Source organism: Coffea arabica, chromosome 6e (assembly GCF_036785885.1).
Source record: "Coffea arabica cultivar ET-39 chromosome 6e, Coffea Arabica ET-39 HiFi, whole genome shotgun sequence".
NCBI classification, from domain to species: domain Eukaryota; kingdom Viridiplantae; phylum Streptophyta; class Magnoliopsida; order Gentianales; family Rubiaceae; genus Coffea; species Coffea arabica.
In genome coordinates, this window is record NC_092321.1 from 52201598 (window position 1) to 52218370 (window position 16773).

At 36.1% G+C, this 16773-nt stretch overlaps 1 protein-coding gene across 2 annotated transcripts in view; it reads left to right on the forward strand.

Moving 5' to 3' along the window:
• The first annotated feature begins 14823 nt into the window (after nucleotides 1-14823).
• Nucleotides 14824-16773, forward strand: part of LOC113691727 (protein yippee-like At3g11230) — a 4101-nt gene continuing 2151 nt past the window's right edge. Inside the window, exons 1-2 of one of the 2 annotated variants that reach the window (XM_027210009.2) lie at nucleotides 14824-14960; nucleotides 15238-15341. In XM_027210009.2, the coding sequence (XP_027065810.1) occupies nucleotides 15246-15341 (96 nt within the window). In that variant the 5' untranslated portion in view covers nucleotides 14824-14960; nucleotides 15238-15245. Of the gene's footprint in view, nucleotides 14961-15218; nucleotides 15342-16773 lie in introns of both variants that reach the window. The other variant, XM_027210010.2, reaches the window with a different exon arrangement.

Below are 16773 nucleotides of genomic sequence, written 5' to 3' on the forward strand. Positions count from 1 at the left end.
GTTTACAAGCTGTCTCAAGGCTCTATTTCGGGATCTGGTGATGATGGGACTTCTTCGGGTAACTATTGTGAAAAATACCTGATAGTGGAGAAAAGAAATCAATTTAGAAGTGAATTTTCTGTCAAATTGCTATAATTTATTCAAGAAAAAGAAAAAAAAACATGAGTTAATAGATATTTAAATAATTCAGATGCATGTCCTATGAGGGAGCCATTTTCTGTCAAGGGTAGACCTAATATGATGCAACACCTTCGGGGTAAAATTTCAATTTCAAACTTGTAAGTGAATGTAGAAATCGAAGTAGAAATTCTCATTAAACACTGACAAGTTTAATCATATTTTATAGCTTCATTGATGGTTCAGCTGACCATTTTTACAAAATCCTCATGCCTTGCTAAACTAGTACGCTGAGACTCCCTAGAACTTCCTACACTAAGCTTCCGAATTCCTTCTTGAATTTTGTCAAATGCATCCAGCGCTCTTTCCAACTTTTCAGTTTTTCTTGTCTCCCACTTTAATTGTGCTCGGGCGTCTTCCAGGGTATGGTCGGCCACTATAAGTTACAATTGATAATCCTCGAGCTCTTTTTTCAGCTTGTCTATCTGCTCTTCAGGGCTAGTGGAAGCGGACTGTGACTTCTCTCGTGCTTGTTCAGCTGTCAGTTTGATCCACTCATTATATTCTAAAATGACCTTAGGTTCTAATTTGTTGACTTGATCCAAGTGCAAGTTCTCTAAACTACGAAGATTTTCCCAAGCTTCCAATACCATGCTCTGACTCTCAGCAACTGTGTTGAGTCTGATATTCCCAATCCCTTGTATCATCGAAATTCTTTGTGGATACCCAAATTGCCTTATGACTCTTTGCGGAACATATGCGACCAATCCGTTGATGCCTGCTAGGGGGATAAAACTGTGTTGGGTAATCGTGAAAATCGAATCCCTAACTTTTATCCAATCCAAAATCCATTGTATCTTATCAGGTGTCAAATTATCGAATTCTTGAATAAACTGACTCGGAGATGCAATTCAATAATACTTTTTGACCCTTTCTCGGTGTGGTTCGATCCAATTCTCTGCGGGAAGACAAGATCCCAAAGGATTGAGCGTTCTCTTCGCTAGATGCTCCATTGCCCACATTTGAAATATCAAATTTGACCTATAGAAGAAACCTCCCTTCTTTTGACATTCAGTAGCGGCCGTGAAGATGTTGGCAATGATTACAGGTACCAAGGTAGGGGTTACTCCATTAATTCCTAAAAATAGACTCTGAACCATGTTGATAGTGGAAAATGTGATCTTTCCATGCTTTTGCGGAAACAACAACAGATTGATCAAACCTAATCCAAACGCTTGCACTCGTTTTTCTACCCATTGCTCTTTACTTATGAAAAAATCGGTTCGGTACTGTTCATAGGACCCTTTTTTCCGAATCGTTCATACAGAAACTCTAACGTGCACGATCTCGCATCCGGATGTTGGTTCATGCTAGCTTGCCTTAATCCCAAAATCCAATAAAACTGTTCCCTTGTTCCACTAGTTGGATATATCATAGGATAACCTTTCCCAGGTATCTGCAATAATCCTTCTATTGCTTCTAAAGTTGGTGTTAGTTCGCATTCACTGAATCAAAAAATAGAACCTTCTGGATCCCAATACCCAAGTACAGCTTGAATGATTGCAACATTTGGGGTTATGCTTAGAAGACTCGGTAAATGTCCCACATACTTGAACAGTCTTTTCACCTCATGTGTCATATTATTTTTCCAATCTATTAGTTCCCGAGGTATTTGGTTCAGCATTCTGCACGGAGCCATCTGAGGAAGAATTTCACTTTTAGTACCTTACCTCGGGATTTTACCCCTTATGCAATACAAAATCGTAAACATGCAAGTCTCATTGGATTACATATCCGAGACAAAAGGTGGCTTATTCCTACCGTAGGATTCCCTATGCGGCATTCCCTTTATGGTAAATGCATGATGACAATTTATTACAGCATATTAAATATACAATGAAATAATTGAAATGTGACATAAAAGTGCCCCATTTAAATGCCGGGGTAAGCCTAAAATGATGTGTAGTACATATGCATATGCAATTAACTAAAATTTAAACATGCTTGATATAAGAGGCGGTCTTATCCTAAATGAGTACCATGCCAGGACTCTTATTTCTATAGTTTGTGTATGCAGAAAAAGAGAAAACAAGAAGAGGTTAGTTCAACAAGTAACATATAGCACGTTAGGACAATAAATGATACAAGAATAAAAAGTAAATAAAGCAAAGAAAGAGGGGTGAAATCCCTTCCCTCATGTCTAGTGTTACTAATCGGGTAAGGTTGACTCTATCCTAGGTAATTTCTAATATGGATGCATGAGATTTGGCTTACTAATGCATCGAGACTCGATAAGTTTCAGACTCCCAAACCTTCAGACCAAAAGGTTAAGGGTCATCAATCCCAAGACCTTCAGTCGGTGGCTTGAGTGATCCCTTAGGCATCGCTATGGGCGCAGAGCACACCATCCGCCTACCTAAGGAAATCGATTATAATCCTACAAGGAGATGTGGGATGGAGCCCACGAGAAAAAATAAAAATAGGGTAAAAATAATGCATGCACGTATGATGTGCTTCTTTTTTAGGGGAGAGATTATAATTAAAACATGCGTGAAGGCTCTAAAGTGGTATTTCCCTCCACCCAAGATGCAAGCGCGATACAAGTATATATAAACACAAATAAATAAATGAAAGCAAATAAACAAATCATCGCATACACGGATATCAAGAGACGGTCGCTTGTGTGAAATGCAAAATATCCTAAAAAAGAAAAATACAACCTAAAACTTCCAAATATGATAAATAAAAGGGTTAGAAAGAGAAAAGACAATTAAACCAAATGCTTGGACTCTCTAACTCCCCAGTGGAGTCGCCAAGTTGTCGCGCCCCATTTTTCACGATGGAAAAATAAAAGATTTTTACAAAAAATGGTGTTTACAAGGGATGTGATTTTATTTAAAAATAGGTGACAAAGGACCTAGAATGGGACTTTAAAAAAATGCGACAATTTGGATCCAAATATTTAGTCTAAAAAGGGTTTTCAAGAAAAAGAGGAGTCACCACTTGGTATTGAGTTTGGGTGTACCAAATCACCCCAAAAAAGATTTTTGACAAAATAAAATAAAATAAAACCATTTTTAACAACTCTAGGTCTTTGAAAAACAAGAGAAAATGGGTTCGGGAGTCACGGTTGAAAAAAGGGAAGGCAAAGGTTCGATTAACTCAAATCTAAGGCACCCTTTCAATCTAATCAAAACTAGTTGCGAGATTTAGTCAAAATTTTCCTAATCTAACCCTTAATTTTCCTAATCTAACCCTTAATTTTATCACATTTGGATGTTTCCTACATGGATGCAAATCTAAATTTATAAAAATATCGAAAGGGCCAAAATGTTCATTCAAGGGTTTAATTGAACCAATCGCATTAATTGCGAAGGCCAAAATAATTCCTTGAAAGTGTCACGAGTATGCAAATGATGAAAAGAAAAGAAAAGAAATTAAATTATATACATAGATATAAGTGATCGAAGAAAAAAAAAGAATGCAACATAAAGGGTACGGGAAACAAAAACTCGTGATATAATTTTCTTATACAAGGATTAATGGGTATTTAAACTAAAAAGTTATAATCGCCCATTTCCATGTTCAAAAATAATTCTCCTAATATGAACAAGCAAATGAACTAATTTATTCTACAATTTCTTGAATGAGATGCAATTCTAAATGATATAATTAACACATATAGAAGATAGGGGGAAAATAATAGGGAATATCATGCAAATGAGGAAAGATCCTAAAAATAAAAATATGCATGAATATGTAATGAATATCACACAAAGATGAATCTAACGCATGAACAATTTAAGGGTCTAGCGTTGGACTAACCCATTTCTAAAAATCCTTACTAGCGTTGGACTAGCAAGTAAGCGGAGGGGAAAAGTCACAACTAGCATTGGACTAGTGTGGTGACGTCATGCATTTTTAATACATAATAAGACAAGTAGGCATAAATTAAAACAAATAAACACATAAGAGCACGTAGCACGTAACACATAAGCATAATATTTAGATGCAAAAATCCTAAGGAAAGCGGGTAAGGCACGTAACACATAAGCCACATAAGCACACAACCTATCTATTACATCGGGGAGCGCCTAACTACAATCTAAAAGGGGAAATAAAATAAAACAAATCTAATTATCCTATCTATTACATTTTTTTTTTGAGGTATTTAAATACCTCTCAAATAATTATAAAATTAACTAAACAAACATAAGAAAATTTAAATGAACATTCAAATCAAATAAACAAAGCATATAAAAAATATATAAACACATAGGAACACGTATGAGCACATAAGAGCACGTAATTGACATTGAAATAATAATAATGGGGTACCTCCCTTTTGAAGTGGTGACTAAACGGAGTCAAATTGCCCTATTTATACTCAAAATGAACAAAAGAATCATGACACCAATTTAATTGAAAATAATAATAATGATAAAAATACTAAATTAACCTTAACATGTCAAATGTAAAGAAATTTAAGAACATCTAAAATTACAAGTTAAATATACTCAAAAGTAACATAATTAACTATTAAAGAAAAGAAACAATTATAATAAAGAGAGTCAAAATTCACCAGGGATTAAATTGCCAAAACTGAAAGACTTTTGGGGTTAAAAATATAATTTTTCCAAAGTTTAGGGGCCAAAATTAAATGAAAGATAAAGTTCAGGGACCAATGTGCAATTAAATTAAGGACCTAGGTGAACGAAATTTAAAATGTTCTGGGTCATAGTAAAACTACTCCAAAGATCAGGGGCCAAAGTGCAAATCGTTATCAGATCTTCTTAAGAAAACAGGCCACTGGGCCATTATTTATTTCTTTGGGCCGAAAACTACCTAAGCCCAGCCGAAAGTCCAAGCCAAAACACACAGGCCAGCCCGTCTTCTATTACTCAAACCCAACTAAAATAAAGGCATGGGCTCTGACCTTCTAGCCCAACGGAAACCCAAAAGAAATAAAACAAAACCCATTTCCGAAACCCAACAAAAACTAACTCTTGGCCCATCAGAAAAATAAACATTAGCCCAATTCCCTTTTTTTTTTCTTTCTTTTCTTTTCTTTTTTCTTCCTCACCTTCTTTTTTCTCTCTTTTCTTCTTTCTTCTTCAGCCAACTGAAGCTTCAGCTTCAGCTAGCGGCCATGGCGGCAACGCCGCCGGACCGCTGGTCACCGGCGACCTCTCTGGTGGCCAAAATTTCTCAAAATGTACCTCCTCACTCCATTTTTCGTGTAGATTCCATTTTTTTGGTTTAGTTTTAACAAAAATTGACCCTAAAGTGGCCAAAATGTCAAAAAACAGTCCAGTTTTTATTTTTTCCAATCACCCTATCTTTCACCAAAAATTATGAAAATTATACTACAACACCCTTACAACTCCTACAATACAAATATGATTTTATTTTGACAAGAAAACAACATAAGAAGGCTAAAATAAAGCAAAACATCCCCTGAAATTTATTTATTTTTGTTGCCTTTTATGCTACAAAAATGACACAAAACTTAATCAAACAACCTCCCCAAACCATTAACTAGTCATGATTATTCATTTTAACAACAATACATGTACGAAATTAGCATTTTAATCCGATTTTTCATCTTGGCATTTTTTCAAACGGTTAATATGCATGCATAAGAACATTTCCTTTTCCTCAATTTAGTTCATGCCATTTCCCAATTTTTTAACCATACAACAACAACAATGCAAGGCAGCCAACAGAAACGAAAGAAAACTAAACAATGAGGCATTGATTTAATATAATAAAAACTAAAACTATACCTCATTAAATATGGAAATCTTTCGGTTGAAGCTTTTTTGATGAAGTTTCCCAGCCTTGACCGATAGCTGCCCTCTCTTTGATATGCTTGACTTGCTAGTAGGTGTGTGTGTGAGATTGAGAGGGGGAAAAGGAGAGAAGAACCGAGAGGAATAGGGAATTTTTTTTTTCGATTTTCTTTTTTTTCTGCCCCAGTCCAAGAGAAGGAGAGAGTGAGGAGTGGAGAGTTTTTTTGTTGTGTCCTCCTTTTTCTCTTGTTCTTGTCTGGAGACCAAAAGAAAGAAAGGGCCGAGAGAGTTAATTGAGGGTGGCGTATTAGGTTGGCCAAAATGATGATCTTCTCCCAAAATGACAAGATGGATCTCTGAGATAACATGATGGATTTTTCACCAAAATGAGAAGAAAGGCCCGTGAGAATGGAGTGTAAAAATGGGTTAAGTGTATTTGGTGGGGAAAATGATGAAATGTGTAAGCTTAGTAATAATTTATTTTGATTTGTGATTTTTGATTTTTGATTTTTTTGATTTTTTTTTACTTTTCTTTTCTTTTTTTTTTTTTAAGATAAATCTACACAAATGAGACAAAATATACTTAAAAATACAGGAAAATAAATGACTTATCAAATAGAAAATATTCAAGAAAACATAAAATTTGACAAAAATTTGGCAAAAATTTGGTGTCTACAGTGATTACGGTATATTTTGGGATGTATTATGGAAACCCGTTGTATGGATTGGGTAATTGTTAAATATTGTTAAGTTTGAACGCTTCCGCACTAATTGCATTTATATTATTTGGATGTGATGTCTAGTACCGTTATAAATTTGAACGTAAATTGTTTAAGTCCTGGCGAGAGTTAGGCAAGCGTCCCGCGGATACCCTTTGGTTCGCCTTAGTGAGAAGTGGGGGCGTCACAGTATTGATAAGAAAAACTAGATATCCTTTAACTCCACTACTCAACAATTTCCTAACTCGAATCCCTGAGATTAAAGCAGACGATACTAGTCTACCTCTCATATCTAATTTCAAAGTTGCTTCCCCAGGAATGTGCAACTCTACTAGTTTCATCTTACAATCCAATTGAGTATGGTACCGAACTAACCAATCCATCCCAAGTATCACATCATACCCTTAATTGCTAGACTCATTAAATCCATCAACAATCTTCTCTCACCAACCAAAATCTCATAATTCCTATAAACTTTATTAGCAAACAGGCATTGGTTCCCCGTAGGAGTCTTAACTTCTAAATCAAAAGGTAAGAAATCACACTTTACATCTATACCCTTCATAAAATTAGGATCTACAAAAAAATGGATTGTTCCGGAATCAATTAAAATTCTATCCAAGCGATGAAAAATAGGAATCGTACATTCCACCACTTCAATTGGATTAGGAATTTGCTGATTGTCTAAGGCGTAAATCCTAGTTGGCACTTTCGGTCGGCTTCCTCCGGCACTTGACTGCTTTGAAGCAGACCTAACAGGTTGGGGGGTATTTCCTCCTTCCTTAGAGGCATTAAGGCAACTCGAAATTTGGTACTCGGCGCTCCCACAGATCAGACATTTTCCTTACTTCCTCCAACACTCGGTCTCAGTGTGGTTAGACTTGTTACAATATCCACAAATCACACGAGAGGTCACAGCCGGACTAATTTGAAGACTCCCTTTTTGCTGACCTTGTCCACCCTGATTTTCTTTCGACGGGGCTCCCCTTGATGGAGTTCCTATTGATTTTTCAGGTATTCTCACTCTTCCACCTCCTCTTCTCATTTTAAGGGGTTGGATAGATTTCTCGGATGATCCAGGGGTGTTACTTGGGTTAGTCTTCTTTCTAGAGTGAAAAGCTCTGGATTGGGATTTAGCATTTTCTACCTTCTGTGCCTTCTCCAAAGCATCCGTGAAAGTCGTGATTTGGGCAGCGGTTAGGGACTCTTGGATTTCTACATTTAATCTCTAAATAAACCTCATTATCCTTTTCGGTCTATGACTATAAACTCAGGAGCAAATTTGAAAAGTTTAGTGAACCGCTCCTCCTATTCGGCCACATTTAGTAACCCTTGTTTCAACTTAATAAAGTCATCCTCCTTCTTTTCTTGTATCATAGGAGGAAGGAATTTGGCATTAAATTCCTTCTCAAAATTTGCCCAAATCCAGGGGGTTTGTTCTCTTTCCAACTTCGCCCTAACAACATTCCACCACGAGCGGGTTGGTCCTTCAAACTGAAAAACGGCAAAATTAACTTACCTTTCCTCGGCATAGTCTAAAGTATCAAAAATTTCCACCATCCTTTCTAATCAATTCTCGGCTATCTGGAGATCAAACCCTCCATGAAATCTAGTTGGGGCCAATTTCAAGAAACGCTCTAAAGCTCTATTCTCACCCTTTTCTTGGTTCCTAGGTTGGTTTGCTGGTTCAGGGATTTGGCGCTCAACTAAACACTCAAGAACATCGGTTATGCGGTTAATGGCCATAACCACTTGGTCACCCTCTTCATTCCTAGAATTTTGGTTTAGACCAGTTGCAAATCCCTCACCTCTCTCGGGAGTGTGGGGTTGCTGAAACCCACGTTCATGCCCCCTTCCACGTCTTTGTCGATCCATATAGCAATATTCTAAACGTATAATAAAAGAGAAAAATAAGTGTAGAAGTTTAAAAATAAGTACAGATTGCAAGAACACTTTAAAACCAAAGTATAGATATTTACATAGATTAGAAATCATGTCACATGTTAAGAGTGCATACAACGAGTCAGTGATATCAAATATAGGACATAGGCATTCAAGTGCCTCAAAATACAGGGTACAAGCACAAAATACAAAACGCCTCACAGCGAGATTCACCCCTTCTAATTCCTGAATAAAAGTCAAAAGATCAAGAGGTCTCTAATACAGGTGGACCGAATTAGAAGACCCTACAGCCTCAGAAGGGTCCTCCTCGGGGTCCTTCTCTATCAGTGCAACCTCCACCTCCACAACAAGTGCGGCCTCCCCAGGTATATCATCAAGCAATGCCTCCTTTAGACAGTTGGTCATAGTCTCATATTCGGCCATAATACCATCCACGTGGTTCCCTGCATCCTGGACAATCCGAATAAGGCGCCCCCTCGGTCTCCTGATACTGAGCATGGGAGGCGTCATCCCTCTGACACTCCTCTAGTACTCTAACCTCTAACTCCTGGATCCGGCCAGTCTGGGCCTCCATAGTGGCCTCCATCTCCTCTCTCTCAGCCAGTGCTATCCTAAGGTCACGAATCAACTGCCTCCACTCCTCAGCTACTTCTAACACCAAGCGGTTAGGACAAGAGAATCTCGCTCGGCATGGACACAACCTACCCCTCCTAGTAGGTGAGTATCGCAGAAGGGGTCCACCTCCAACCAGGCGATACGGGATCACGGGGAGAGCCCCCTCAACCCTATCATCATCACTGCTGCTGTCCATATCCTACAAATAACCCACAACTAAAGGTTAGGCCCTTATATTCACTGATACCATTTAAAAATTTAACCTAAGGTCTACCACGGGTTTCTATGACCAAAAGTTCACGACTAAGAACTCCTAACCCTATTTCAGATATTTCAAATCTAGCGCTCTGATACCAACTGTGATGCCCCCACCTCTCTCTAGGGCGAACCCTAGGGTATCAGCGGGATGCCTGCCAAACTCTCGTTGGGACTCACTCACTCGTTCAAACTTAATAAAGAGTCACAAAACAACCACCGACTTCATTAAGAAGTACTTCAAATATACAAGCCACAACTTCTAAACTAAAAGTTACGATTACAATCCACCAAACAACAATAACAAAATTACACTTAAAGAGCCATCAAAAGTTCATACAAAAGGTATACTAGCATGCACCAAGTCGCTAGTTTAGAACCTTCAATCCACCTCCAAAACCTATTAAGGAAAACAAATTTAAAGGGATGAACGAACGCTCAGTGAGGTCAAGAAAATAAGCAGGCAAACAAGTAACACCAATCAATCAAATAACATGCTTTAAACAACTTTTAACCATAACATTTCATTTAAGTGCACAAGTTGGAAATAACACATATGGAAGGATACGGGAGCTCTCAGGAGTTATTTCCACTTCTCGACCCATTCAAGCCATTTAGGGTTGACCCTCCGTTAACTCATGTGGTAATGGGACCGTAGCGCTCCACTTACTACCTCCAACCAACATAGCACCCACTCGAATCCGTAACCAAACATTCATGTGACGGCGATACTATTCGAGTATGCCTAGCGAGATCTCAAAAGATCAAACTATATTATTTCCCAAGGTTCACTAAACTTTTCGACCAAGCACTTGCTGGCTCGAGTCACAAGATTGGCCAATGGATTGGAGCGTCCCCACCAGCATGATTAGTCGATGAGACAACACTCCAATAAACTTAAAATCATTCATAGTACTGAGTCAGGATGAGCGGTACCTCCCACCCAAATAGGGTGTGATACATCTAGCCGCTCAGTGCTCACGAGTTAAAACATTTCAAGTACAAGTGCAAGTCATGTATTCATTTAACAAGTATCATTCAATCACAAGAAAGAGAGGACGAGGGAGATAAAGTACAACCTCGCCTCGGCAAGTTCACGTATCATATAGCACTTGTACAAATATCAATTCAATCACATTAGCATTGAACATACACTTGACACTTACCGAAAGTCAAGGCAAACAAGAGCAAAGCGAGAAGTCAGACGAGCTCTTCAGCATCCTCCTGACCACCTGAGACATGCATATTCACGATTACCTAGGTACTCGACCAAGATTAAGAAGAAAAACATTTTCTCGCTATCCACTCTCAAGGTCACAAGTTCGAGTCAAGTTAAAAGAGTTTTTCTCGCTAAGTCATTGAAATAATGCTCAAAGAGAGCTCAAAGATAATTTTTTATTCAAGTCATGGTACGTAATCTTAATTCCAAAAGAAAGTACCATTTCCACTTTCGGTACGAAAATTGAGAAAAAGGTAGATAGTTTTCATCTCCTAAAACTTCTAATTTCATGTCCCAAAAGTTAATATATAAAGAACGTTCACATTTTCCAAACTAATGGAGTTAAAATTCATCCAAAACTCCACTCATTTTCATAGCAAATGTCAAAATTAAAGGTTCCAAAAATTCAAGTATAAACTAGTGAAATTCTTCAAAGATTATTCTTGTTAAAACGCTCCCTTTTAAAAGTTCAAACTCATGGAAATCGAGGGTATAAAACTAGGGATTGAAGTTCATTTTTCAAATATGAAAAGAGGTGCTATCAACCAAGGAAGTTGAACAACCAAGAAAATGCATTAAGAGAGGTTTAATCATTTGAAACCAAGATTCAAAATGAAGGTTTAAAGTTCTAAAGGAATCTTGTGTCCAACCATGAAATTAGTCCTAAAACGGATCAACAATCTCAAAGGAAGGTTAAGAGTGCTTAAGAGAGTACTTTGTTTAAAATCAGAAAATTTTCAGTTTGGTACGACACTAATTGGAAAAATCGTATCTCGAATTTCGGAAGTCCAAAAATTGGAAACTTTATACCGTTGGAAACTAGACTCAAATCACTAAAACTCTCTAGAAGACACTTTTCTCAGACTCCAATCTGAAATTATTCAAATTTTAGCTCAAAAATCACTATTCTAGATAGGACAGAGCAAAACAGGCTTGCAATTTCAGTAAAATTTGGAAATTCGGCAAAATTCGTAGAAGTGGAATCAACCCTTGAAATTTATACCACTAATAGGACTTCAAATATAGTTTCAAATGAAATAAATGAAACTCAATTTGGACCTTTCTATACCAAGATATGACAGTTTTAAGAAAACTGAATTTTGGAACCTGTTTACCAAATTTCCAGTTTTGAATGCTTGACAGAGTTTCAAAATCTGATCATAACTAAAACTACACAACTCAAAATTTAGCGTGGTTTGTGGCGTTGAAAACTAGATTCAAAAGGCTACAATTCATTAGAAGAAACTGTCTTAAAATTCGTTTTGCAAGATAGGCGAAATTGAGCTACAAACTGCAGCTAGGCTGGTTTCTCGGATGAGAATAGTGAGGAAATTCAATCATCTTTGCCTGTTCACTATGGCTCATAGGAAATGAATTTGGAGGTGCATTTCTAGTTTCGGATGCCATAAACGCACTTGATTTCAACTCCCAAACAAAAGATTATGACCCAAAACGTGAACACTAGTCGGTGCTCCTAGTCAGAAAATTTTCCAGATTTCTTTCTCACTTAAACCCTACTTTAACTCAACCAATTGTAAAATTTTTTTGGGAAATATTTAACACACATAAACACCATCATATAACAAACATTATAGCACCAAAATAATATCAAAATTCAAAATTAACATGAGGGTTTCAACAAGCCAAAATTCGGATAGCAAGCAACTTTCATCTTCTAGTTTTCTTTTCCAACTTTCCATCTAAAACTAAGTCATATCTTCTCAAAATAAGCATCAAACAAGCAAGTAAACACATAATAATCCTCAAGGCCTCTACCTATAAAGTCATCTCAAGTCCTCTACCTAATGTCAAGGTTCTAGTGAACCCATCAACAACCCAACAACTAACTAGCTAAACTAACTTACTATTAATAGTTGAGAGGAAAAAAAATGAGAACTTGGAGGATTACCTTTGCTTCCAAGAATGAAGAACAATCACTAGTATAAGCTCTTGAATCACCAAAGTTTCTTCCTTGATCAAGTTACCTTCCAAGCTTGTATGAAGAACCAAAGAAAGAAACAAATTTGGAGAATTTTCTTAGAGGAAAATGGAAGACAAGGGAGCTGAAATTTTTGAGGAGAAATGAGGGAGTGGGAGTCGGCCAAGGGAGAGAGGAGGAAGAAGGGTTTTGGGTGGTAGGTGGATGATTTGATGGTGTGACAAGAAAAATGACATAAAGGTGTTCTTGGTGCCCAAAAGTCAACAATCGATTAGTGAGCAATTAGTGCTCCTAATTGAGTTTAATTTAACTCACTCACCTCTAATTTCTCAAGATAACTTTTCTTAGTCTACTATTAATCATCTTTAATTCTCCAAGATTAATGTACTCTAGGATCAAAATTGTCTCGAAAAACGTGCATTCGCTATTTCTCGTTAAACGAGCCGCAAAAAAATTAAATTTGCTAACGAAACGTTTTAAAAATATAAATGAGACTTTGTTCCATGCAAATGGATTTAAAATGGATGAAATAAATTATTCGGAGTAAACGGGTAAATAAATAATTAAATAAACCAGTAAAATAAAATAAAATAAAAGTAAGAAAATAAAAATTCGGGTCCTCACATAGAGGATATCAAATTTTACAACACATTTTAGCTATTTGAGGTATCATGCATATAGCAAATCTATACATATAAAGGTCAAAACTATATGTGCACTTGAATCATATATCTATACGATACAGAAAAAGGAGAGTAATGCTATATGGTGCAAACACACAGTATCACTTTTTAAAATTTCTAATCTATCCTTACACCTTGTTTAGTATGTAGGAATGGCCAAAATGGGAAGATCTTTCCACTCAGAATATCTTTTTGTACCCAAAATGGGAGGAAGAAAATTTTATCATTCCAGTATTTGGCACACAAATCAGAATAGAATGTTCATTTATTTTCCAGTATTTGGTATAATCCATATTTAAATATCAAAACAGAATACGATTAATACAAATTTGACTTAATTGCTCTAGATTAGTTTAGGGGACATAACATTTTTTTTATTTGTTATACTATGTTATTTGTTTATTTACGTGGAGTTTTAACATTTTTGCTTTCAAATTATTGATGATTGATATTAAAAATTTTTAATTGTAATATTTAATTCATTCTAGCACATAGATTTTTAGGTTAAAATTTTACATCTTCTAGTAATATAATTAATTAATTAGCAAAATAACATATAAATTAGATGAAGCCAAACAAATATAATATATTTTTAAATTTTTTTTATTTTTATATAAAATTAAAAAATTCACAAAATTGCTCAAAAATCAAAGAATAAAGCATCTAAAAATATTTGTTTACTACTAAAAAAGAAAAAATTTATTTTAAACACAAGAAAAATTACATTTAACTATTATTTGAGCTCATCTATATTCTGAGATATGGTGGTAGAGTAAAAGGATTTATAAAGATAAACTTGACATCCTGTTAATTTGCGCATTTTAGGATAAAGTTGGAAAGAACCTTCCCAAGATTTCCTAAAAATACGATTCTAGGAAGAAGTTGGAATGAGCATTTCAAAAGGAAAGAGGTTCATCACTCATATGATCCATACCAAACTTGGAATGGAATGAACAAGTTGGAAAGGCCTTTCTTTTCCAAACCATTCTTGCATGCCAAACGTGGGGTTTTTTTTTTTTTTTTTTTAATTATAAGGCAAATTGATCCCAATATGTTCTAGAAAAAAATCTCCATAATAAACGAAAAGTTATCTCTTTGACATTAAATTACAACTCCCTCACATTAATATCCTCACATCACCTCCATGATATTTTTAAATACAATAATTTCCTCTAAGTAGTAACTAGATTTTTTAGATAACTACATATATATATATATATATATATATATATATATATATATATATCTACCGTGATATATAACTTAATATGAAAAAGATAATCATACATTTTCCTAAAATAAGCACACACCTACGATGTGCCAAAAGCACTAGTATCAATTTATATGTAAGGCTTACGTCTATAACCCCCATTTCATCGAATGGGTCAAGTCATTTTTTACCCTTTTGCTTCGATAAATGTAGTGGGTTTTCAAGTGAAAATGTGATGAAGATGGGAGCTAGGGACCAAATTGGTGTGTTTCGCTTTTATGAGAGGTGTAAATCCACAAATGCCATATTCTAAAAGTGAGGGACAAAAACCTCAAAATCCAAAATCTGAGGGACATATCAAGCATTTTACCCGAGCTATCTGTATTTCTCTCCCAAATACTCGTACATATAAATACGCCAAATACAACAGGGCTCGACACAAAATGGTGTGATATACGACACGCCCCTAAACCCCCTTCGGCCTTCACTTCTTAACCGCTGCTGATCAGGTGAGATCATCATCATCATCTCTGTCATCGACTTCATCGTCCGTTTCATTTTTTTTGTTTGTAACTGATTTCTTGCATTTCATTCATGGCGTCTTCTGGACTTTGTTTTGCCTTTGATCAGTCAACTCATGCTAATTAGTGATCCTTCAGATTTCATTCCATTCTTTTCATTTCCGACCCTTTACTCGATTAGGCTTGCCTTTGTTTTTTTCCTCCTCCTTGAATAAGCAATCAGTTGTATTGTTAATTTTTTGGTAGGGGTTCTGTTGTTTTTCAGGTAGAAGTATGGGAAGGCTATTCTTGACCAATCTGGAAGGAAACCACTACAGTTGCAAGCACTGTCATGCCCATCTTGCTCTTACTGATGACCTCATCTCCAGGGTCTTTATCCCTCTCTCTCTCTCTCTCTCTCTCTCTCTCTCTCTCTCTCTCTCTCTCTCTCTCTCTCTCTCTCATCATTTGTATAGAGCTATGAATGTTTAGCTATGTATCTTATTAGTAACTAGTGCTATATTGGTATTTTCTTTTCTTTAATTTTTGGTGGATGATCAGAAATGTGAATGGAGGGATCTGCTGAGAGGAATTGAAAAGATTAATTGTATTAAGTTGTGGGTTTTTCATTTTATTTTCTTGGCTTTTTGTTGCTTCATTTATTGGTGAAAAGGAAATGGTATATACATCCCTCATTATTTTCTGGCCGATTTTTATCCTTGTCAATCTTTTACATACAAGAATGTATGTTGCTAACGTGTAACAGAACTTCACATCTAACGAAATAAAAATGAAAAGAAAAAAGCTAAAAAGACATGTCAATTACAGATTTAGACGGTCCTTTTTATTCTGTGTTGAGGAGTGAATTTCTTTAAGCTATGTTTGGCAGCTTAAATTTCATTTTGTAAAGGGTTAAATTGGACTCATAATTTTGATTCGTCTTCAATTGAATTCGGAGTTTGATGCTGTGCTTTCCAAGCGGCAGTAATAGGGCTATGGTTTTATCCTTCTATTCTCGTCTTATGTTCATTTGTCCCCAGATGAGATACCATTAAGTAAACTGGCTGGTTTGATTTCAGGATATCCAATTTAGTTTGTGGTTCCACATTCTGGTGTTATTTGAGTTGGTTTTGTTGTGCCCTGGCTTATATTTTCTCTACAAATATAAGTCAAGGGCCTGAGGCGGGTTTTGTGTGAATGGTTATTCACCACAGTTTTGTATTTGTGCAACATAGCATTGAGGCTTTTGCTTCCATGCACAGGCTTAAGCTTTAATAACGACCTATAACCGCGGTTACTTTTGTATGCTGATAATTTGTTTTCAGGTGAATCGCTGATAATTATAGTATTTTTAGTCTTCCATTGTTGCATTGAATACTGAACATGCAGCGAACTGTTTCACACTCTCTAAATGATGGGTTGGATATTAAATCGATATTAAGATTTATGGTGATTGGAAAATCATATATTTTGTTTTGGGGCTAATGATTTCTGAATTTGTGCTTTTATGCTCTTACTTGTTAGTCGCGTTATGGAAATTTCTTAAACAGTACTATGAACTTGGGAGAAAGTCAAATGCTTGAGGCTTTGAAATCTCTCTCTCTCTCTCTCTCTGAGTGTGTGCCCCTTTCTATATACCAATCTATGTGTGACCCACACCCCAGGTCCCATCTCACCAGAACTGATTTGGAAATGTGTGTTTGTGTGGCAACATGAATTCCTTCTTATAACGAAAAAGTTCAAAATTAGTTTCTGGTTTCCTTGACTTCTTCTGCGTCTTTTGTTCGTCAGATTGTGAGTGAAGGAAAATATGGGAAGAGAT